The sequence below is a fragment of the Gopherus evgoodei genome, chromosome 1 (genome assembly GCF_007399415.2).
Source record: "Gopherus evgoodei ecotype Sinaloan lineage chromosome 1, rGopEvg1_v1.p, whole genome shotgun sequence".
NCBI lineage: Eukaryota > Metazoa > Chordata > Testudines > Testudinidae > Gopherus > Gopherus evgoodei.
In genome coordinates, this window is record NC_044322.1 from 139,088,727 (window position 1) to 139,113,673 (window position 24,947).

Sequence of the window (24,947 nt, forward strand, 5' to 3'; positions counted from 1 at the left end):
TAAATGTCTCTGGACCACCTGATGGTGTCGGACACCATGAGCTGTCTCATGAGCCGGGTGTAGCGTCGACCGACCTCACATGGTCTCAGAACCGGCTTGTTGCGGGGGTCCCATGAGCCAGGGCTCCCACGATTAGGGCGTGTACCTGGACTTCGTAGCCCTGGACTCTCAGGGTCTCAGCCAGCGCGGCATACTTTGACCCCTTCCGTGCTCAGGCCTCGTGGAAGGCGGGTGACCGGTTTTCGAAAGGCACCATGACGTCTACCAGGAGGACCTTCTTCTTTTCTGCGTCCACCACAACGATGTCGGGTTGCAGTCAGCTACCGGGGGTTGCAGTCCTGGGGATGGCGGAGTCGACAGTGATCTTCCCCAGGGACGGTGGGGTGGCTTTCACTAGTCGGTTCTGGATGGCGTTCTGGCGGTGCTGCCAGGTTCTGGAGTGCTGCTTGCATCCACACAGGACATGTGGCAGGGTCTTGTTCACGTAGCCGCACTTCCTGCAGCACTTGTCCCGGCTGCCGTGGCCGATGGCTCCGTTGAGGGGAACGCAGTTGAGTCGGGCCCTGTGAATAAACTGCCAATCGGCGAACCTGGGGAAGCTGCCCCCGGGGAGGAAGTGGTTACTGGTGTCCCAGTTGCTGGACACCTGGAACACCTTGCCCTGGTCCGGCTTCCGCTTGAGGTTATCAGCGTAGTGGTAGCGGATGGCGTCTTTCAGGAACCTTTCTAGCATGGCTCTGGCGGTCAGGGTGATGATGGTGTGGTTCGGGGTCTTTACATGTAGCACCAGTATTCCCAGCTCCCGGCGTTCCTTGCACCACTTCCAGCCGCAGCTGATCCTCTTACTCAGGCGTCTTGAGGCGTTGCGGGCGCGGGTCCAGAGAGAAGATAGGTCTCTCTCCTCTCTCCCGAACTCAGCCTCCAGGGAGCCGCTGAGGTAAGTGGCAATGTCCCGCTTGGAGGGGACCCTGGCAATACGGGGTGTATGGACTCCTGTGCGATGCTCCTCACTGTTGAGTCCAGGCACGTCAGGAGGCAGAAGGCGTGGGTCATCACCGCCACGTCGCACAGGTCACCCATCTGAGGTACGTTGGCACCGCCCTCTCTGTGGGAAATGTAGATGATGTCCCTGCACTTACTGTGGTAGCGCCCAAAGCCCTAGCCAGGATTAGAGCCTGTACAGACATCTAGGCAGATGTGGTCCCTGCTCCTAAGGCTTTACAGTGTAAGGGCCTGATTGTGCAATGAGCTCTGCCCTGACCTAGGTTACAACCTGCTGCAGCAGCTGAAAGATACATTAATCCACTCTAACTTTCCTTACCACACCCACTAAAAACATCTCTCTAGTCACTGTCAGACCCATTTTTAAAGGGGTTTGTTTTTCAGTTATGCCTCACTCACACACACTCCTGCCTTTCTGCCTTGGGAGACTTCCTCCCCCGCCCCGTACACATCTTCAAAAGGATGTTTTCCGACCTGCTCCCAAGCTGGAAATCGGTCCCAGCCCGGCCTCCCTCCCCCCGCTGGTAAAAATCCCCTTCCCCTGGAGGCATTGGCCGTGCTCCCGCTTGCCCCCAGCCTGGGGCGCCTGCAGTGACTCCCTGTGGTGGAGAGGAGCGATGTCAGTCTCGTCCCTCCCCCCTGCTCCCCCAGGCTTTCGGCTGACTCCGCTCTCCGGGTTTTCCGCCCGTCCGGTTGCAATCCTCCCCCACCCTCGGAGCTGCCAGCGCCGTGTGCGAGCGAGGCGGGGAGCTCACCGCCAGGGCAGCTGATGCTCAGAGGAGCGAAGAGCGGGGCTGGGCGCCGGTGACTTCCCCCAGCTGAGGGAGCCGCTCGCAGGCAGAGGACGCCGCCCGGGGCGCGCACCATGGGGGACGCGTGGCCGGGCGATGCTGGCTACTAGCAAGTGAAAGCGGACTCGGGAGAGCGCAGCAGCCCGGCGTGCGGGGCTCGCTGGGCGGCGGGGGCTGGGGCGGGCAGAGCTGCCGCGATCCGCCCGTGTGTGTGTGCGGCTGGCTGGCTGGCGAGCCCGGGAGCGGCGATGCCCTTCGCCAAGCGGATCGTGGAGCCCCAGTGGCTGTGCCGGCAGCAGCTGGCCGCCTCGCTGCTGGACGAGAGTTTGGGCTGCCCCGAGCCCCGGGACCAGCCGCACCCGCAGCCCGAGCCGGAGGAGGCTGCCGCCGTGGTGCCAGCGGAGGGGAAGGAGGCTGCGGCTGTGCTGACGATGCTGGATCTCTGCTCGGTCAGTAACGGGGCCCTGGCCCGGATCCTCCGGCAGCTGTCCGACGTGGCCCGGCACGCCTGCACCCTCTTCCAGGAGATCGAGACAGAGCTGCAGCTGGCCCAGCGCAGGGTGCGGGCGCTGCACGGCAAGATCAGCGGCGTGCAGGGGGTGCTGCGCAGCCTGGATCCCAAGCAGGAGGCAGTGCGTGAGTAGCCAGCCGCACCTCGCCCCCCCTGGAGGGGGTAAACCATGTGTGTGTGTGTGTGGGGGGGGTCTGTGTGTGATCGCCTGGAAGTGAAGCCGGGGGCAGCCAGAGGAGATGGGCTCTGTCCGGGGCGCCTGGAAGGGGGAGAGGGTTTCCGGGCGAGAAAAGTTGGTGCTTTAACAAATGAAACCAGGACGGACTTGCTGAGCTGTTAAGCTGAATGAATCGGTCGGGTGTGGGGGGCGCACGCTTCTCCTAGACCCTTATCCCAGCTTCTCCCTGCTCATCCTGGCCGCATCGCCGCCTGAAAAGAAACCAGGCGCTCTGCGAAATGGCACGAAGTCCCTACCCCTGTCTGGGGGCAGAGGCGACGGGTGTTGGCAGGCTGGATCTGCCAGGCGGGGACGACAGGTGACCTGGCTGTGAAGTTTGGAGGTTCTGACATGGACCGCTGATTTCAAGGGCGAGAGCATCTGTTTGGCTCGGGAGCGCGGTTGCCTGTTCAACCCGGTGGGTGGTATGGGATGATCCACCAATCGCCTCCTCACTCATCCCAGCCCTGGGTTCGCCATCCCCGCCTCGCTCAGGAGTAGCTGGCTAGAAGAAATGAGACTCGGCCGCTTGCCGTGCTGCCAGGCATTGAGTGTGTGACTGCAGTCACCAGCTGGAGTTGAGTTCTCTTGATTTCCTCATGATAAATAAATACCTGCTCAAGGGACTGGAAGGTGTGTGGCAAAAAGGGGGGACCGGGGAGAGGGAAAGAGCCTTGCTCTTAGCGCAACGGGGATGAAAATGCGTGAATTCGGCAGGTTTGTACTTTCCCCACGGTTCAGGTCAGGCAGACTCACTTGATTTGCTGATATTGACCAGTGTCAAAGAGACAACTCCCAACCAGGTTATTTCCTTGTGAATTTATACACAAATCAATGCGTATCAGTATGTTCCTGGGCGCAGTGTGTGCAACCAGACCCTTTCAATAACAAGAAAGATGATGTCAGTGGTTTTTGACTTACATAAGAAGCTTCTTGACTAGGATTTCTGGGACTGCATAGTCAACGGCGACGGATTTAAAGGGAATGTTGTGAAGGCCAAAACCATAACTGGGTTCAAAAAGAATTAGATAAGTTAATGGAGGATAGGTCCATCAATGGCTATTTAGCCAAAATGGTCAGGGATGCAATCCCATGCTATGGGTTCCCTGAACCTCTGACTGCCACATGCTGGGACTGGACCACAGGGCATGGATCACTTGATAATTGCCCTGTTCTGTTCATTTCCTCTGAAGCATCTGGCACTGGCAGTGTCAGAAGACAGGATACTGGGCTAGATGGATGATTGGTCTGACCCAGTATGGCTGTTCTTATGACAGAGGAGATGCTGCAGTATTTATACAAAGGTGCCCAGGGGATTTTTTTCGAGGAATTTCTGATACTTTTCCAAACCCAACCTTCATTTATCCCCTCCCCCCTGTCAGTGCAAATTTCCCTTATCCTTAAGAATATTCCTGACATCCTGCTTAAAATTCTAAGCACTTAAGTAGAAATAATAAAAATGATAAATCTGTGGGCAGACGAAGTCATGAAGTTTGAAGAGTGACTTTTGTTTTGAAGAGCAACCCTGAGGAATCCTGGAAAAAATTAGATCTGTTGTGGTCAAGGCAGTATTGGACTGTTGTTATTAGCAATGAGTGCTTTAATCTTGCTTCCTCTCCGGTCAAAAGCAGTGACAGGCTCTGTACTTCTAACAGCTGTTAATATCTTCAGAATGTGGCTTAATAACAAGGATTGACTATAACCATTTTCAGACTCTTAGTGATGAGTACATTTCCCAAATATTTGTGAATATATATTTTTCTTAGGTAAGATTTCTGTCTCAAACTCTGAACTAACACAGTAAAATATATTGAGTCATTTTCTTCTCTTGCTATCTGTATAAGAGCACTTCTCAGCAAGAAACGCGGGCATAGATTTTGCTCTGTTATTCCAGTATGAATCCAGAGTAGCTGCACCAAGTTCAGTGAAGTTACTCCAGTTTATATGGGCTAAATGAGGCTGAAATATAGCCAGTCTTTTAAAAAGACATTTGTAAGTGAAACACGACATTTTAAAATTTGTCTGATTTTTCCCCTCTCTCACACCTGTATGAAGCTGGAATTAGCCCCCTTTTGAGTCAGTGAACTTTTTGCAGTGATGGTGAACAGAAACCTGCCCCAGGTGTTCAAAACAGATATTTAGGATGAGATGCTCAGCTACAGCTAGAGTAAATCAGTGTAGCACCATACTGACTTCAGTGGATTTATGCTGATACACACCAGCTGAGGATCTGGCCCAGGATGATGAAAGAACGTTTTCTGTTTCAGGGTGAGTGCTAATGTATAACTGGAGTGGTTTTTTGCTTTGATTAGAAATGTGTGGTGGGAAAGAGGACTGTGTGATGAAAGGAGGGGACCAAGTGAGGAAACTAAATCTATTTAGGCCACATTCTGCTCTCATTTATACCAGTATAAACCCACAGTAACTACACTGAGATCAGAGGAATTACTCTGGATTTATAGTAGTGTGAGAGCTGGATCTAGCCCTGTCAGGGTTTCCCCCCCCCTCTCTTCCCTCCCCCATGGATTGCATTTATGCAGTTTGTATGCAAATTACAGTATGACACGCTGATGTTACATTAGTGTAACTCCATGACCTTCATTAGAGTGTCTGGATTTACCCAAGTGTTGATAAAACCAGAATGTGGCTTTTTACCCACATTTTAATTGTGCCAGGAGCTACATTTTCAGCTCTTTTGCAGGGGAAAGACTTTGCTGATTTTCTCTCCTCACTTCCCCATTCATACACACCCACAGCTGGATAGTGAAGCTGTAGAGATCCCCCTGGATGACTAGATCATGTGAATGCTCTTCTGGAGGAGCCCAGGGACAATGTCCTTACCTCTCATATGTATATACTGTGTCACCATTGACACAGCTACTCACACCTACGTCCCACCTCTCAATACTCAGATACTAGTACCACATATCTTCCCTCCACCTCCTGTATATCCAGCATATGGTTCACACACTAATTGACATTACACATTAAAACACACATCCCATTCTACAGTGCATGAAGATAGCACGTCCAGTTTTTCCATCCATGTTTTCCTCATTCATTAGTACTATAGGCAATATGCAATTGTTTTTAAACATGGTGGACCAAACTCATCCTTGATATTATTTCACTCAACTCAATGGATGAATTTGGCTCAACTCCATTGAAATCAATGGAGTAATACCCAGGTTGAATTGGTCCAGTACTTTTAGCATATCAGGGTGTTGGCCATATTTGCTGAGATGCTCTGCAATATGGTATTAGAATCGCAGCTCAAGTACACTTTTAAAAGACTGTTATGTTTAAAAGTATTAGTTTGTCTTGCTACTGTAGGGTGACCAGACAGCAAGTGTGAAAAATAGGGACAGGGGATGAGGGGCAATAGGCTTCTATAGAAGAAAAAGCCTCAAATATCGGGACTGTCCCTATAAAATCAGGACAACTGGTCACCCTATGCTACTGTACAAACACTTGGTGTAATAACACCACTAATTGCAGCACAATGATTTGAGAACAATACTGTCCTACTACTAGGCTGCTGGAAGAGGCTCTCAAAACATTGAGCAGTGAAGTTTCAGGACCTTTTTCTCTCTTTCTTAATGAACCTGCCAGATTACAAGATTTCATTATGAAGACATCTAGATAATGGGCCAAATCCATCTCTGGAGTAGTCCTATTGAAGTCAATAACTATATCAGGTAGTCATTTGACCCAGTATATTGACAAGTCAGGTTACCACTGTTGAGGAATCAAAAAGATGAATGATGCTGTAAAGAACAGGAAAAAGTCTCTTAAAACTAGTGTATAAGAGCAGTGTATATAAGTATTACAGAAAGTAACATTTTAAATTTTTAAACTTGAAGATTTATACATTATTGTCATAAAATATTTGACTAGGGATCATAGGAAAGTCACAGCAGAAAATTTCAAGGACTATATTAGAAGTGACATTTTGTTGGCTTTTATAATAATGCATATTCCCAGTTCTGCAATCTTCTTTGGGCCTTAACTTCTTTGTCTCAGGGTCATTGTTATCTGACTAATAAAGACCTCAGGATTGTTATTTTTGTTTTTTTTTAAATTTAGCTTTAGCTTTTCTGTTGTGCAGCTGTAATTTTCCTCTCACTTCTGCTTAGAAATGGGGATTGGGAAATTTACCAGGGACCTGTTAGCTAGAGGAATAAACTAGAAATATTGGCAGAAGGGCATCATCTAGGTTCAAGGGAAAGATTGTCCCTTTCTCCCCACCCCACCCCTAAACACCCCCACTTCACTACTAGGGTTTCTATCATAGTCCAGTTCCTGGATCCTGGTTAACCTTCCATCTTTCATGTATGTCTCTGGTTAATAGGAGCCTAAGAAATTTGAATCCTATCCCACCTTATTGGAGGTTGACAGGAAAGAGCTTTCTCTTTTCCTTCCCTGCCACTCCAAACTTGACTATTCTCTACTCTTCTCTCGTGCTCAATTTTTTTTGTCCTACTCCACCAAAAATTGCTGCTGCTGCTGCTGAGTTTTCTAAAACAAAAGCAAGGTGATAGTGGTACGATTCCTGACAGTCTCATTATTGCCTACAGCTTTCTGAATAATAACAACGAAACTGATGAGAATCTTATTAGTTTTACTGTGTTGTTTATTGAGAAAACTGTGAGCATCAGTAGAAGCACAAGAACTGTCTGCAGATTCAGGAAAGCAGCAAGGCATCTGTTTATATCTGGAAAAGTTACTTCATAACCACAAGGGCTACATATGTAACACTTTTTAAAGGAAAGCTTAAATTGTGCAGCAATTGATGATGTAGGCCACCCTACTGGCCAGGGAAGATTTACTAGTAACCAGCGTTGAGTAGGCAGTGGAGATCTCAGTGTGATCTCTGAGAATTCTGTAATTGCTGAGTTTTTATTTTTTTAAATAAAACTGTTTTTATTTTTTTTAAAAGCATAAATATTTTATTGAAAATCGAACATCTTTTAAAAGTTTAATCCATGAGAGTAGTGTCTCACTTTTTCCTTCTGCATTTTGCTATATAGCCAGGTTCAGTGGTGTATCTACCAAGGAAAATGGGAACACCTTGTGTTACTATGCTTTTCACAAGTTCCTAGGAGCAGCTCTAGAGTGCTACAAGGAGTTTCACTACTTTGGTATTTTTTCCTTTAAAAGGACAGTATCAAGATAAAAATAATATCTTAAATTCTTTACTTGCAAATTTACTCAGTCATTTATAACCTATGATTATGCAGCTTATGTATTACATTTAACTTGGCTTGGTCACTGGAAATTGATCGGTTAGTTTCACTTTTGCTTTTTGTCAGTTTTACTCTTTTCTCATATGTTGGTAGAATGCTGCTGAGTATGGGTTTCCAGGACTGGAATGACATGTTTAATCCATAATGATGATCTGCATGCTCCTTCCCCCATACCACCACCATTGTGGGTTTTTTTTTACAATATTTTTTATTTAGATCTGAAGTGAAAATGATAATTTCTCCTCATTTTATTATGTTGAAGTCCAAATTACTGCTGAAATGGAATCTGTAAAGAATCCCCTAAATGAAGTTGTCCTAGAGAGCTTCAGAACAGATATGGTTTTCTTCATCAGAAACCCTAGCCTCTTTAGGGATGAGTGTTTCTTTAAAATAACTTTGGGTGCATCCTTTTAAACCATTGAAAAAGCAACAAATAATAGCTATATTTTGTCTTTTGTGAGATTGAGACAAATGAATTCAGTTAGACTGCAACTCCATTCTGCGCTCTTCCTATTGTGCTGAGGCATGATAGGAGATAAGGAATGGATGACCATCCTGTGTCTTGTATTGCTTCCAATACCAGTAGCCACGATAAAGAATAGATTTTCAGCTGTCCTTAATTCTGTACTCCAGTGCTTTTCTGAGTTCAAGACAAACCTGAAACATCTGAATGTAGGGTATTATGGTTTGTTTTTTTTTTGGTGGTTTAGGAAAAGCACATTGTTGCAATCTAAGGTATGTGAGGTAGAACAGAGCCTCAATGACTCTCTCTCTCACTCTCTTTTTATTTTATTTAAATCATGTGAACTAGGAACTCAGTCTGGGGCCTATAGAAAAACCTGGAAAGAAAAATTGTGCATTGGATGTGATAACCAATGCCTTAAATATAATGTCTTTGTCTCACACTCAAAACCTTCTGGAAATGGACAAGATTTGTGTCTTTTTATCAGTTACCTTAATTTTTTAAGTGTCAGAGGAGTAGCCATGTTAGTCTGGATTAGTAAAAAGTGACAAAGAGTCCTATGGCACTTTATAGATTAACAGACGTATTGGAGCATAAGCTTTCGTGGGTGAATACCCACTTGCAGTTTCGTGGGTATTCACCCACGAAAGCTCATGCTCCAGTACGTCTGTTAGTCTATAAGGTGCCACAGGACTCTTTGTCTTATTTTTTTAGAAGACTTTTCTCTATGGCACTCTTGAGTGTAGTTCTTCAGTTAATGCAACATGATCTAACATTATGTATTTCAGTTGATTTCTCTTGTGGTGTGGGAAAGCAGGAGAGTTTCCCCCACTGTTCAGCTTTTTATAGGATTGGAGGGCTGATGTCAAATGAGCGGGGACTGTGGGATTTGGAGAACTGAAATGTTGGTTTGCTTGTTTGTGTTTTGCTAGCTTTGGCACAATAAAAAATGGAAGAGGAAAACCCTGGGGTAAGAGTTTCCGTGCCTTACAATAACATGAGATTCCGTACAGTCTTCAAAAAAGAAAAGTAATTGCCTTTGTTTACAAATTAATGATGCAACTTAGTTTCTGAAAGAGAGAAAAGTATCTAGAGTCAGGTCGACCCCCTTTTTAATCTATTTTAAGCAATGGGTAGAAACTAATACCAAGGACTCTTACGAAAGCACATCTGCAGTGATCTTATGCTTTGGAATCTGGGGTTGCCTCCTTGACTCACATTGTGTCATATGTAACAATCTTTCCTTCTTAAAATAAAACAAAGGAATAAAATTTAGGCCCCACTGAAGTCAATGGAAAAACTCTCATTGACTTCAGTGGTGCTAGGATTTTACCCAAGCACTTTACCAGTGAAAATTCAATAACTCCTAAATAGCAGAGGAATATGGCTGTTTTGGGGTCTTACTGCTAACTGAAGAACCCTTCTGATGAGAGAGACTGATATATATTAAAAATATTAGGAGCTGGATTCTCATCTCATGCCAGTCAGACACCTGGGTAACTCTGTAGACTTTAGTGGAATTAATGGAGCTATTCCTGACTTACACTGTTGTGAAAGGAGAACAGGCCCTATATGTTAATTAGAGATATTGAATGAGTGTCTCAGCTGGTATAAACTGGATAACTCCATTAAGGTCAGTGACGTGACACGTGTAAAACTGGTGAGAGGGAACTTAGATGTAGATGTGATTTATACCAAATGAGGATCTGGCTTGATAACCTGAGTATATAAGTTTTCATACGGCCTGCATCTGGTGTCTATTTGAGAATCTTTATAGTTTAATATGTGGGTAAAACTCTGTGGTCTTTGTGTGTCCTTTTAACATCTTGCTCTTGGTTCTACCTCCTTTCCCCCTTCTGGTGTGATTCATTTTTAAAACAGATTGTCTGGGAGCTGGGAAGTGAAGGTAAAAGAGACTGTGGTTACTTAAATTCTTTGTGATGGAGACCGTGTGGGAGAATCAACTAGCTATCTGTTTCCACACATGAAAGATGGGAGTTTGATTTCTGGGGGAGGGCAGGGGAAGAGCCTGGAGTGTATCCAGAACCTGTTGGCTAGTTCTGAAATGTCCTTGAACTGAGAAGGAATTATTGGAAGCAAACATTAATATAAAATATAACAGTGCCACTCAAACGCTGCTCTGGCTCAACAAAATCTGACTTTTTTTTTTTACATTTCTTGCATAGATTTGCCTGTTTTATGATTTTTATATTGTAAGGATCAGATTATGGCTGGCCTTGCATAGATATGCAAGGATGGGGAGAAGACACAAGAAGCTATTCTTTACCATGCTCCCCCATGTATGGACCAGCCAAAGCTGCTGCTCTGAGTGCAAGGACCAGGAAAGATGTTTTTTTCTGAGTGTTGCTGCTGCTAAAGTGGGACTTCGCTCCTTCCCCCCAAGCTGGCCAGCAAAATGGAATCACTATAGGAGAGTGCAGCTTCTTTCAAAGGCCCTGCAAGCTCTGCTCTGGCATAGCTTTCTCCAGCACCCCTGGAAATACTGTACCTGAGACAAGCAGAGATCCCTAGAATTCCCACTTATGCAGAGCTTCTCCAGCCCCACCCTCACCCAGTCCGGCTTGTGGTTTAGCAGCCAAACAGCACCAACCTAGCCCTAGTTATTTACTTGCTAGAACAAAGATAGCGTGAATGCATTCTCCAGGAGTGTTTCCTTTTAATTGTTTGCTTAATGCAGGTCACATCGCTTGCCTGATAGACGACTTTGAATGGTGCAAATGTGGTGAAGTGGAGCTACTCAGTTGATGGGAATCTATTAAAAGCAGAATGGTAGTGTTTTGTCAGTCGCTGTCTCGTATGCTGGGATACATAAGAGTAATTCACCTCAGGACTATGCTGCTATCCCCTGCTTGTAAATTAGGTAATGTTACTCCACAGTACATTAGGGCTGGCTGAAGGTGTGAAGGAGTCTCTAAGTGAAAGTTGCTGTGGGCGCATCGGTGCCCACTCACTGCCGTTCATGCAAAATCATTGTGCAGTGAGGGTAACCAGCTGCTTTGTACCTGGAGAAGGCTGCTCTACCAGACATCCGCCCCTTTTAAAGGTAAGACTGGACGTGGGAGGACCAAGTGAGAAGGAAAAAAGACCTGAGATGAGGTAGATGAAGAATCTGTGAATTAAATGCAAATGCTCCCCCAAATTATGATGATTCTTCAACTGCATTGGGGAATTCCTTCATTCCTCAAATATTCTTTACTACTTTGGGGGCTCCGATGCTGATAGATCCAGGGCGTGGTCCCTATCTGTTATCCCACCCCCTGCAGTCGTGGTGCCGACCCTGTCAAAGACTTTCTCTATCTTTTCCATAATTTGAAGGATTACCACTTCATGGAGCCCATTGATCTTTAATGGCAATGTTTTGGAGTCTGAAGTGGAGGAAATATGATCAGCTTGCGAGAATATTTTTTTACAGCAGAAGTGCACAGTTGTGGGGTCTTCTGAGTCAGAGGGCTGGTCTTTTCAAAAACCTGTGTTTCAGGTCACTTGCAATCTCCATGTAATTGGAGTTTGACATCAGAATCTCTGTTGGAGAGACTTCAGCGATTAGCCTGGGAAGAGGGGACCTTTTTCTGTGTTACTGAGTGTGTTTTGGGGGCAGAGCGGGAATTTCTTTTCTTCTTTTGATGTATTAGCATCAAAAGAATCTTAGCTTCATTCCTAATTGCTTCTAGATTTTTAATTTATATACCAGTATGTAAGTAACTGCACGAAGAGATAGCTGTTCAAAAAGGCACAGTTTATAGCATGATTAAAATAAAAGATAGCATCCAGTGTATACTGCTGTAGTTGAAATATCTCCCCTGAAGACTTTTAGTTTACGTTCTCATTATATCTAACCGCTTCTAATGCACTGCCTGTTTTAACAACTGGCATGTTTTTAGGATGGATGTTATGGCAGATATACTCCCACCATATTTTAACTTGAGTCTTTAAATTGTTGTATCTGTGTATTTGACAATTCTTTTTATACATCTCAGATTCCTCTTCTTTCCCTTGCTCTTTTTCCCCTAAACTTTCTTTTTTTAAAGAGGAGTGGAGGAAAGCAGGAGGGAATTGAAATCTCATGAAGAAGCTGGTATTACCTTAGGAGTTGTGTGCTTGGAACTCTGCTATATTCAATGAACACTGCACGAATCTGCAATGTATTTCCCAGCACAGGGTGATTCTTTATTTTTTATATATATAGGATCACTGTAATTCTTACAAAGCCACTTAGGTTTCCTTTTTGCTTTCAATTGGAGGGATAGTTGGACTTTGAACTGTAGCCATTCAGAGTATGGCACTGAGAAGCTGTCCTGTTAACGTGTGCGTGTGATTAAGACCAATGAGCATGGGGTTGTGTGTTTTACTAAAAATAGTCATAACTTGTCAATTCTTTCCACTTCTCTCCCTAAAGTTTATTGTTTAGCTTGCAAATGTTTAGAAGTGGCTTTAAGTTGGGAGCTCAATCCTGCAGCATGTAGATCTGTAACTTTCAATAATGTCAGGATCAGCCTATTGCTATACCAAGAAGGAAACAGGTGGACTGTTTTAGCCAACTGCTTTGTACACTCAGAGCTTGAGTAGCTTTGAATGCCCAAACATGGTCTTTCTGCAGGGATCACCATTTTATTTATTTGTATTTTGTGTCTTCTGATGCCATAGCATACAATACATAATACGATTGCAGCTGCCATAAAAAGATTGCGGAAGGCTTAAGTTTGTTGATAATAAAAGTGAGGTAGTCAGCAATAAAAGTAAATCACTGTATTAAAAGTGAGCCTGAGTAGCAACATTTTGTAACCTAATATCCACATTTAAATATTCCCAGCATTTGGTAAAATCAGATAACTTGATTTTTTATTTTAAGCAAAAATTGCTGTGATGTAAATCATAGATGCCTGTGTGGCTGGGAGAGAGATGAAATAGGTAGAGCCCTTCAAATTTGCTGATATCTGTTTTATATCCATGGACCATGTTTGTGGATTGGATGAGGATGCAATTTTGTATCCGCGCAGGGCTCTAGAACAGTGTTCTTCAAACTTTTTTGATTGCGCACCCCTATCATTTAAAATTTTCTGAGCACGCACCCCAAATATATGTATATTTATTTATGTATAAATTATGTACATGTACTACTATACTAATATATTATGTACATTATAAAACATACACAAAAATAGAAATTAAAAAAGGATGAGATAAAGATGAAATAAACAATATTTTTAAAATATGTTTTTATTTTATTTATTAACGGTACAAAAAACCTTTTTGCTCTCACAAAAAAAATTAATATTTTTTAGTGAGAGCAGTGTGATTTAATATGCTTCATTATTTCTGAACATCTTGTTTTAACACTTTGTGATACAGCGATTCGAAGGTCTGGATTAGGGTTAGGGGGTGGAAGAGTGCTTGGTGAGGGTGCGGGGTCTGGGAGGGAGTTAGGGTGCGGGAGGGCGCTCAGGGTAGGGGTGCCAGAGGAGGCACAGGGCTGGGGCAGGCAGGAGGTGCAGAGCACTTACCAGGGGCAGCTCCTGCTTGGTGCAGGGGGTGTGCAGGTGGCTCTGCACAGCATGACACCACCCCCATGGCTGTGATTCTGGGAGCCACTATTTTGGGACCTGCCTCCCCACCCCAGGCAGGCAGGGCCACCTGGAACGCAGGGGCTTTAGAGGCTGCAGGGCCCTGGCCTGCAGCTCTAAAGCCCCTTTCGGCATGTGGCCTTGTGAGCATGGGCCGAAGGCCTCAGGAGGAGTAGGGGCAGCTGCGCAGCCAGCAGCCAGAGAGAAGTGGCACTTTCCCCTTCAAAGGCGGCTGGAGATAAGCGGCACTTTGAAGGGGAAAGCGCCACTTCTCTCCGGCCGCCAGCTGCGCAGCTGGCCCTGCGCCTCCACAGGCCAGAGGACTCAGGGCCACATTCCGAAAGGGGCTTTAGAGCTGCAGGCTAGGGCCCAATGGCCCCCTTAGCCGAGGGCCCTGCAGCTCTTAAAGCCCCTGCGTTCCGGGTGGCCTTGCTTGGCTGGGGGAGGCAGCTTCCCCGCTTGCTCGCTCCCTTCCTCCGACCGCCCTTCCTCCGCCCACCCCAGGCAGCACTCCTCCTGCTGCACCGCCCTTTTGCTCTGGCAGGGCTCCTTCTCCCGCGTCCCCCAATGCATCATCTTGCGCACCTCATTTTGGAGACCACTGCTCTAGAAATAAGATTGGGTCCAAACAGAAGGCAACGTCTAACGTCAGTACTGGGCAAATTAGTCAAAACAATAGTTAAGAGTAAAATTGTCAGACACATAGAAAAACATAAACTGTTGAGCAATAGTCAACATGGTTTCTGTAAAGGGAAATCGTGTCTTACTAATTTATTAGAGTTCTTTGAAGGGGTCAACAAACATGTGGACTAGGGGGATCCAGTGGACATAGTGTACTTAGATTTCCAGAAAGCCTTTGACAAGGTCCCTCACCAAAGGCTCTTACGTAAATTAAGCTGTCATGGGATAAAAGGGAAGGTCCCTTCATGGATTGAGAACTGGTTAAAAGACAAGGAACAAAGGGTAGGAATTAATGGTAAATTCTCAGAATGGAGAGGGGTAATTAGTGGTGTTCCCCAAGGGTCAGTCCTAGGACCAATCCTATTCAATTTATTCATAAACGATCTGGAGAAAGGGGTAAACAGTGATGTGGCAAAGTTTGCAGATGATACTAAACTACTCAAGATAGTTAAGACGAAAGCAGATTGTGAAGAACTTCAAAAAGATCTCACAAAACTAAGTGATTGGGCAACAAAATGGCAAATGAAATTTAATGTGGATAAATGTAAAGTAATGCACATTCGAAAAAATAACCCCAACTACACATACAATATGATAGGGGCTAATTTAGCTACAACAAGTCAGGAAAAAAGATCTTGGCGTCATCGTGGATAGTTCTCTGAAGATGTCCACGCAGTGCGCAGAGGCAGTCAAAAAAGCAAACAGGATGTTAGGAATCATTAAAAAGGGGATAGAGAATAAGACTGAGAATATCTTATTGCCCTTATATAAATCCATGGTACGGCCACATCTCGAATACTGTGTACAGATGTAGTCTCCTCACCTCAAAAAAGATATTCTAGCACTAGAAAAGGTTCAGAAGAGGGCAACTAAAATGATTAGGGATTTGGAGAGGGTCCAATACGAGGAAAGATTAAAGAGGCTAGTCCTCTTCAGCTTGGAAAAGAGGAGACTAAGGGGGGATATGATAGAGGTCTATAAAATCATGAGTGATGTGGAGAAAGTGGATAAGGAAAAGTTATTTACTTATTCCCATAATACAAGAACTAGGGGTCACCAAATGAAATTAATAGGTAGCAGGTTTAAAACAAATAAAAGTAAGTTCTTCTTCACACAGCGCACAGTCAGCTTGTGGAACTCCTTACCTGAGGAGGTTGTGAAGGCTTGGACTATAACAATGTTTAAAAGGGAACTGGATAAATTCATGGTGGCTAAGTCCATAAATGGCTATTAGCCAGGAAGGGTAAAGAATGGTGTCCCTAGCCTCTTTTCATCAGAGGATGGAGATGAATGGCAGGAGAGAGATCACTTGATCATTGCCTGTTAGGTTCACTCCCTCTGGGGCACCTGGCATTGGCCACTGTCGGTAGACAGATACTGGGCTAGATGGACCTTTGGTCTGACCTGGCACGGCCGTTCTTATGTTCTTATGTTCTAATAATCAGCTTCCCACCTTTTCCCCCACCCCCACTCCTCTCATGGTTATTTATCTGACCCAAAGGAGCAGGAAAGGCAGGTCTCAGCATAAACAGGTTCCCTTCCCTAGTGGACAGTGCTTTCTGGTGAAGTGCTAAGTGCAGCAGAGCAGGCAGAAGATGCACATTAAATCAGTTATTAGACCAGGCATAAAGGTTCTGAGAAAAGAGTGCATCTCTCAGGTCAACCTCTCGATTCCCAGGGGGAACTGGTGCTCCACATTCATGGAACTTGCCTTTGAATTCACAAAACTGAGGATAATCCTGAGTTCTTGGTAAGTGGATTTTGCTTGAGGTTTCAGGAGATGGAATGCACATGCTCTTCCCCATCTGCCCCATAATACATTGCTTGGGAGCTGCTGTCCCAGCCTCTGGCACAAATGCGGCTCGCTGTATACCACAGTGTTTGGAGCCATCAGAGATTCCCTCTCTTAGCATGTAGAGGATGTGGGAGACCTCCTGCATGTTCACTCCACTCGCATATTACCTGTGGAGTTGCTTTGGGAATTCAGGGGCATGGAGAGCTTTGCCCTGGCTCAGCAAGCCAAAGGTAAGTTTCAACCACAGGACAGATCCTTCTGTCAACATTGTCTTTTTTCCATTCTGTCTCACCTCCCAGAATTACTGGGTTTGTTAACTAGTTTCAATCTAAAATCACTTTTTGTCTTCTGTGCACTTCCTTTAGCGGCTAGCTTTCGCCCTTCCAACCACCTTAACTCCCTCCTTCCCTGCATCTTCAGTGCTGCATTTCTCAGGAGACGCAGTGCAGAAGTTATGCCTCTATCTCTGCCTTAATGATAGAGGCAACCCCTCCTCCTCCACCTTACTATGGACAGGAGTGGTGATACTAATTTTTATTAGTGTGGTTTATTCTCCATTGATTATCTTTAATGTGTTGCTGTCTTGTTCAGGTAATAAACTGCTGAAAACTTACTAAGGTTTAATTTAAACCAAACCAAGCCAAGCCTGCTTCTAATGGATGTTGTGAATGGATTATTGTCCTTAGCACATTAAAATCTTCTTGTGTTAAGTTCCTTCGTTTTAAGGGTGCAGTATATCTTGTTGCAGTGCTCTCCAGTACTCCATCTCATTGCAGGCTTACACCAAGGAGGGGAAATCAACTAAACTAACAAATTACAAATCAATTATTTTTTGGGGGCTTCAGCAGTATTCCTAATTTATATTATACTTTGGGCTTGATCCTGCCTTGATGCACCCCTCTACAGACAAACAATGGGATAATCTGGAGTTTGCATATAATAACCTGCAGGCTGCTATTTGGATGAAGTGCTCTGCTATAAGCAAGGGGCCATATCCTCAGCAGATGTAAATCATTTATACCCACTTGGGATTGGGCCCAGTAAGTATAAGAGATGCATAACTGTCATATGTGCTCAAATTTCCCCCAAATGTGATGCGATGTGAACCAGAATAGAAAGACGTAGCACCATGCACCAGTTATCTGCACTCTGTCATCTGTACGGACATTAAACAAATACATATCTTCAACCAAACTTATTCCTGGTGTAAGTCCATTAAATTGAGTTACATTGGCAATGAATCTGACCCCTCATGTGTAGCTTATTTAGTACACAAGATGTAATAACCAGTGCCCTTGAACTTCCTATAGCTGTGCACTTACTTAGGGAGCTATCTGTGTATATCCTAAATCAACAATCCAGACATAAAATCTAGGATGGGGTATCATGTGGAATTGTGGAAGAATATTGGGCCCATAAATCAATGAATGGATTACAGCTACCTCTGACAGGTGTAATATGGATAATGTTCATTTGTGTAATAATCCAGGTGTAATTTAATACAAATTATTAATGTACATTAGCAATAATCATTTATCTAACTGTTCCGCAACTCTGTCTTAGAACATAATCGAAAGGAAATTGGTTAAATGAAATATTAGAGGGAGCTACAAAATGTTGCAACCCTTAGTGATTTTTCTTGGAGCCTAACCTCTGGGTGACAGCAAACATGACTTGATGGAGGCGTTAGCATAGCAATTGCATTATTGTGATGTGAGACGACATGGTACATGTGGTCCTATGGCTCCTTCATCATCTAATTGTCTATTGGACCCTCTTTCCATTGTTGAGATAGACTAGACTAATGCAGGGCTACCAGCTCTGTGTGTATGTGTGCACACACATACATAACTGGGAAAGTATATAAGAAAGAAATGGCAGAGGACATCATGTAAAGGCAAAAGGCTTCAGAACATTGATCATATTGAACGTAGATAGTGAGTATATAGGGAAGAAGAATTCTTATCATAGCCACACCAGCAACAACACATCTGCAAACAAAAAGGCCAAGATACAGTACAAGTTCCACTGTTCAAATAAAGCAAAGATTAATCTCTCTAATTTTTTTTAACTCTACATATTTAATCAAATGGTCAGAGTTTGGGACAATGTGGTGTCTTGGTCAGTCTTTTAAGATAGCTCATTTGCTGTACAACATTTGTTTGTTTTTAAAAAACTAGAACAAATTTTATAATGAAGCAAGTTATGGACTAACAATACCAAAGAGTCAATGTGATCTTGTGGACTGATGTGTGGATGCAAACCAACAGTACTTGTATTGTACTGGAAAATTGTGGGGCATAGCTACTATGTGTAGCAAAATGGTGCTGGCTGGTAGCAATATAGATGCGGTGCAGACTAGAATGGAAGAAGGTGGTATGGCTCATTTCTGGGCAGCTCCTGCAGGCTGATCCGAGGACAAGCATGCTAATAAGTTTCTTCTTGATCTCAGAGGCACAGATAAATCTGTGTGTATGTTTGAGGAGAGGTGAAGGAGAATATTATGAAATGTAAAGGGAGAAGAGTATCCACACTTGAATATGCTCATTTATATGCGACAGTTGAGGCTGGCCTAAATATGCTGAGTTGATACTGATGTTGAGGAATCTCTCCTTCTGGATGTAATGGACAATCAGGCTTATCGTTTGGAGACTTGGGGCTAGTGGTTTTTGGTTGTGCTTGTAGTTTGGATGTGTTAATTTAGGCACCTCTCCATTGAATATATTGCCCAAATTATATGGCTGCAACTGACTGAAAAATGAAATAAAGAGCAAGATAACCGTGACTGTTTAACACTTCATCCAGTGAAATAAGAGTGCTAGGTACTTTATGAAATTAATTCTCCAGGGAGAGGGAGAGAAGAATTGTATGCAAACTGATGTAAGTCAATGGCATAATTCTGAGATTCACTGAAGGCATGTTATATTTATAATTGCAAAAGCTATGAGTCTATGACCTTTAGTTTGTTCCTTTGTAAATAGAGTTGAGCCTTAGGCCAGGTCTACACTATAGACCAGTGTTTCCCAAACTTGGGACGCCGCTTGTGTAGGGCATTCCCTGGTGGGCCGGGCCGGTTTGTTTACCTGCCGTGTCTGCAGGTCCGGCTGATTGCGGCTCCCACTGGCCACGGTTCGCTGCTCCAGGCCAATGGGAGCTGTGGGAAGCGGCGTGGGCCAAGTTTGGGAAACACTGCTATAGACCTATATCAGTATAACTATGTTGCTCAGGGGTGTGAGAAATCCACATCCCTGAGTGATGTAGTTATACCTGCCTAACCCTCCATGTAGACAGTGCTGTGTTGTTGGGAGAGCTTCTATTGCTAACATAGCTGCAGTCTCTTGGGGAGGTGGATTAACTACTCCAATGGTGTAGTATCATCCTAACTAAAGCCCTACAGCGGCGCAGCTGCAACAGTGCAGCTGTGTTGCTGTAGTGCTGTGTGTGAAGACAAGCCCTTAGTCTTGTCATCTGTATATCGATAGATACAGCTACATTCTGGCCTCTTTTGCTACATGCCTGTAACATGTTCTTTTGTAGCTTCTTGATTTCAGTGGCATAAGCCAGATGGGCAGATGCCTAGGGCTGAATGATGGATTGCATATCACATAAATATCCCAATAGTGAAGGCTAGAGCTCATGTGAATCAAGGTTTGGTCAGGATTTCAGGGCATAGACAGGATGATTCTGCTACCTCAGTCTTTTCTTCAGACCATATTTATTGGTTTTGAGGATTTAAACTCAAAAATACCAAAGAATATTTTCATCTGCAGGCATGAATATCTATCTGCATGTGTGCTACTCATTAACTTTAGTAGGATTTGCATAAAATCTTGTGCAGCAAGATGGGAGCCCTCTCTCTCCTTTAAAATACATAAAGCCATTTCCCTTCTTTTTTCAATATCTTGGCTGTAGATCCAATTGGGATTCTAGGATTGGCCAGCCCCTGGTTTTTTTTACTCAAGCCCTGATCCTGCAGTGATGCTGCCTGTGGGGTCCCTGGGAAGTGGAACACAGCACGGTGCTGACCATACGGCATGGTGCTGACCATGCAGCATATGCTGCAAGATTGGAACCAGAGATACCAAGTTCTGTCCTGGGAAAATACTTTAGTGCCATTTCTGTAGAAAGCACATCCCCTTTCTGCTGCGTTACGCTGCTGGTAATAGGCAAATTGTGTTTGCTGTTATTAATGCAGTTCCTGAGATTTGCAGATCTTGACCTCTTTCTGTCTGCTGCATCCTTAAAACCTGGTTGTCTTTTTGAGAGGTGGCTGGTTCCAATGAGAATCACTTGTTGGCAGTGCATGATGCCTTCCTTCTGGGCTGTTGATTCTATGGAAGGATTGTTTCAGGGAGGGGCAGAGGAAAGTGTGTGTGGGAGGAATGGAATGGGTGATGAAGAGGCTGTGTGGCTTTGAATGGGCTTTTGGTAAAGCATTGATTCAAGAAGCTGTACTGCACGGTGTTTAAAAGCACTCAGATGCTGCAGTCTTTTGCCTTGTGCTTTCCAAAGGCCCGATTTGAGGGGTGGTGCTTATCTTTAAGTAGCTGGATCACAAGGAGATTATTGTTCTCTTGGGCGCTGCATAATTTTGCTTTGAAAGAAAGTTTAGCTGTAAGTACTGGGATAAGGGACACACAGATTCAGTATAATGTTGGGCTGGGATGTATTGTGTTTGCATAGTAGAGGAGAAAATTGCAAATGTTGGGCAAGTTTCATCCCTGGAGTAATTCCATTAACGTCAATAGATTATCCCAGGGACAAATTTGGCCCAATGCCTCTACTGCTAATGCCAGAGAAGTTCCGATCTGTGGAATCTCAGTGTAAATGAGATTCTCTTTATATTGTACATGCTGGCTGTTAGCACTAGATATTGTATAGCTAATTAAGGGTGAAAGTCAGCACTTGAGTGCTTCATGGCCTTGGACTGGCCCAAGTCTCACTTAAGTTTTCAAATCAAAACTCAAGTGAGACATAAGTACATAGCCCGTATTGCAAGGGGTGAATATCACCCTAACTGTGTAAATGCTGAGTTTACTATTGTCAAACTCCCATACCAAACAAGCTTTAAAAAGTAGTCATGTTTTCTGATCTGATATCAAATTAGATTGTTCATCTCATCCCATGTACCCATTGAAGCCTGCCTTATTCTGACACAGCTTCGATGACAGCTAGATTACATTTGGAAACACCATTGTGCTATTTACTAGAGCTTGTTTCATGCCAATGAGCTCCAATTATTTATTATAAGAAAATGTGGAAAGCTGCTACTTTTGTGACTTAAACCGCCACCAGTCAGTGTGACCTTCAGGTGAAAACATGGGGCCCAAATCCTACAAGGCACTGGTAGCTTCCCAGGGAATGCTGAGCATATTCAGCTCTACAGTGGGCTGGGGAGGAAGGCTGGTCTAGTGGGTAGGACTTGGGAGACCTGTGTTCAGTTCCCTGCTCTGCTAGAGACCTGCTGTGTGATCTTGGACAAGGCTCAGGCTTGGGGCATGGTCTACGCTCCCAGGTTATGCTGGTATAGCTGTGTTGGTTAGGGGTGTGGGTTTGTTTTAAATCTGTCATAGCAATGGCAGCAAAAGCACTAGTGGAGATGTCATTATACTTACCAGAAAGTCACTTACCTAGTATAGCTTATTTTGCTCTGGGAACAAGTGTAACCTATACTAGGAAAAAGACTGTTTTGCTGGCATAAGCTATGTCTGTGCTAGAAGAGTTTTCCAACATAGCGGTACCAAACCTTTTAAATATGGACAAGGCCTTAATCTCCCTCTGTCTCATTTCCTCATCTGTGACATGGGGATAACAGCACTTCCCTACCTCACTGGGGTGTTGTGAGGATAAATACAGGAGAGATTGTGAGACACTGTGCTATTAAGATGATGGATGATACATGAATACCTAAGATACATTGTTAAGTATGCTCTACAAGTGACTAGCACTTTGCAGGACTGAGGCCTTAGAGGGCAATGTTAAAATAATTCTCTCTGTAATGGACCAATGCTTTCAATAACATGAAGCGCTGATTGGCTAAGGAATGTCACCGGCACATACAGATGATGTTTTCCATTCCTTCCCTAAACAAATAGGAGTCATTATTATTGAGAATGCTGAGACATTGTCCCTCAAAGACAAAACTTTAGTTACATTGACATCTGCAGCTGCCACTCCTTCAGCAGCTGGATTGTGGTGGAAGAATGTGCTGCAACACTTCTGTAACAGGGTGCTGGCTAGGAGAAACAAGCCAGGCCCCTGTTGGCCCTGTTCCAGAGGAAAACGGGCTAGTTGGGCTGGCTGGGGGGCCACACCCTAACTACCAGAGGGGATCCACCTCCAGGCCTTGGTAGCCAGCCTGCCCTATAAAGCTGTCTAAGAGATAGGAAGAGGGGGGAGACAGGAAACGGGGAGAGACAAGAAAGTGGGGAGTGTGGGCTCTAGATCCCTGCTGGTTGGGAAGCTAGTAGTCTCTAAGAGTGTTGGTCTCTGTAAATACTTGTAAATAGTAGGTGGTGGGAACGGACACCAACCATAAAAGGACACAGGTGCTGCACCTTGGTTGGTCTCTGGGTGTTTTTCGGCCTAGACCGGCAAGGACTAGGTTACAACTTCTTTACTTTACAAGCTACATGTCCTGATTAATTACAGTTGGGTAAAGATGAGATTCTGCCATGGGACTTTGGTTTAATTAAAATATAGTGCTGAGAAGTTTAATAAATGTCTGATGTGTACTGTCTGGCTGCTGAGTGCTAATGTTGCACTTTTTGGCAACCTTTAGCTGCTCTCTTCTGACTTCAGTCACAAAGAGCCCACAGATACCCAAAGGGGAAGGCTTTGCTGGAGTGGTGGAGGAAGCCTGGAAGTGCAGGATCTAAAGCTTATCTTGTACTGTTGGGTGGAAAAATTACCATCATGCGTGTGAAATGTGAATTCAAATGTGAATTTTGTGCATGTGGTCTTATTTTGTTTCTTCCCGGTTCCCCCACTCATCTGCATCCAACTCTTTCATCTATTTTCACTTTTTCTTACATTTTTGTAATAGTCACCACTACTCTAAAACAACAACAATAATAAAGTGTCTGCTGATAGAGTCTGTTTAAACTGTAGAAGGCGCAAGTTCTTCTAACATGCTTTTTGTTAGTACAGGCTTGGGAGAGACCCTAATGCTCCATGATAGCCATGTGTTAGCAGTGTGTTCAAGTGTTACCAGTGTAAATGTTGCAAGAATTGCATATAGGTCTTGCATCTTGTCTACAGTGGAGTCCTGCACAGCATTCAAAGCTTACTATTTTAAATCTACAGTTATGGAAAGATTGTAGCTTTGCCTCTGCAACTGTTACCTTATTATGATTATTAATGTAATATTTACTGTTTACTCCCCCACTTTCCCTGTACCTAGACATTAAGGAGTTGGGAAAGTGTAGATATTGTAGACCTCCTTCACCTGGAGATTTTGTCTATGGCGTCCGTATGAGCTCTCTCAAGAAAGATAACCCCAGTTAACCTCTGACAAAGAAGGTTTCTGGGTCATATAAGATTTGTCTGGTGCCCCTGAGGAGAACTAGTCAGAGCAGATTGCATCAAGAAATGAAGCTTTTGCTCACAACGTTCTAGGAGAGATCCTGAAATGTCAACCTGTCCCTTAGCACTATAGTGTTTTTTTTGCCTAGGCGTAGATTAGAATTAAACCTACTTCACTTACCAACAAGATAGACTGGCATTATATTTTGTTCTGACCTCCATTCAGTTAGAACTGTTGTTCTTAAAAGTACATCGCTGGTAGAGTAAGCAGCATAGTGGCATAATTTGGACTGAACCACTAACCAGGTTGGCACTGAAGAAAAAAGAATAGAGAAAGATTTGGGGGAAATTAAAATAGCTTCCTTCTTATAGCTGCTGGTGTTGCAAGAGGTGAAAGAAAACGTAAAAATGAGTCTTTTACTTTAAAAACACCCCCAGAAGAATGATTCAGTGATAAACTAGTTTTTTCAGGACCTGCAGATGGCTTGTACACTGTAGTTAGATCCCTGTTTTACCTTTACATTCAGATCTGCAACTTAGTTCTTTTTAGGGGGAAAAAACCTCTTAGTTTTACAGTGTGAGATTTGTAGTTTTTCAAACCTGCCCTCTTGTAGTATGATTACACATCTCATTTCCAGAAGGGAATGCAGCTGTGATTTGATACTGACTATTTCAAATCTATTTATTTAAAGTATGCTTGTAAGATCTGAAATTCAGTAAGCAGGTCATACAGAACTACAGGACAAATCTGAGATCCTTCCTTCTGCTGACACGCCCCATGCGGCAGAACACATGAGTTCTACGCAACTGGGCAGCAGTAGAGTTGCCAATCCTCCGGGATTGGCCTGGAGTCTCCCGGAATTGTCATTGATCTCCCTGTGACTATTGAAAGCAACCCAGGAGATTGTAATAGGATATTTTTTTAAAATGACATTGTCATGTTGGAAAAAAGAAATCTCCCGGAATAGCTTCAGTCAGAGTTGGCAACCCTAGGCAGCTGGTCAAGGGCCAATCACTACAGATATTCATGCAGCATACTACAGTCCTAGGAATAATCTGAAGGGGTAGTTCTAAAATATACAGTCCTAGGGATCAGAATGGACTATGTGGGATTTTCTGTTCTTATTGTATACCC

General features: G+C 44.2%; 1 protein-coding gene across 3 annotated transcripts in view; it reads left to right on the top strand.

Annotated features, from left to right (window-relative positions):
- The first annotated feature begins 2,041 nt into the window (after nt 1–2,041).
- Nucleotides 2,042–24,947, top strand: part of NHS (NHS actin remodeling regulator) — a 358,314-nt gene continuing 335,408 nt past the window's right edge. For all 3 annotated transcript variants that reach the window (XM_030573962.1, XM_030573979.1, XM_030573970.1), the window contains exon 1: nt 2,042–2,429. In XM_030573962.1, the coding sequence (XP_030429822.1) occupies nt 2,042–2,429 (388 nt within the window). The remainder of the gene's footprint in view (nt 2,430–24,947) is intronic.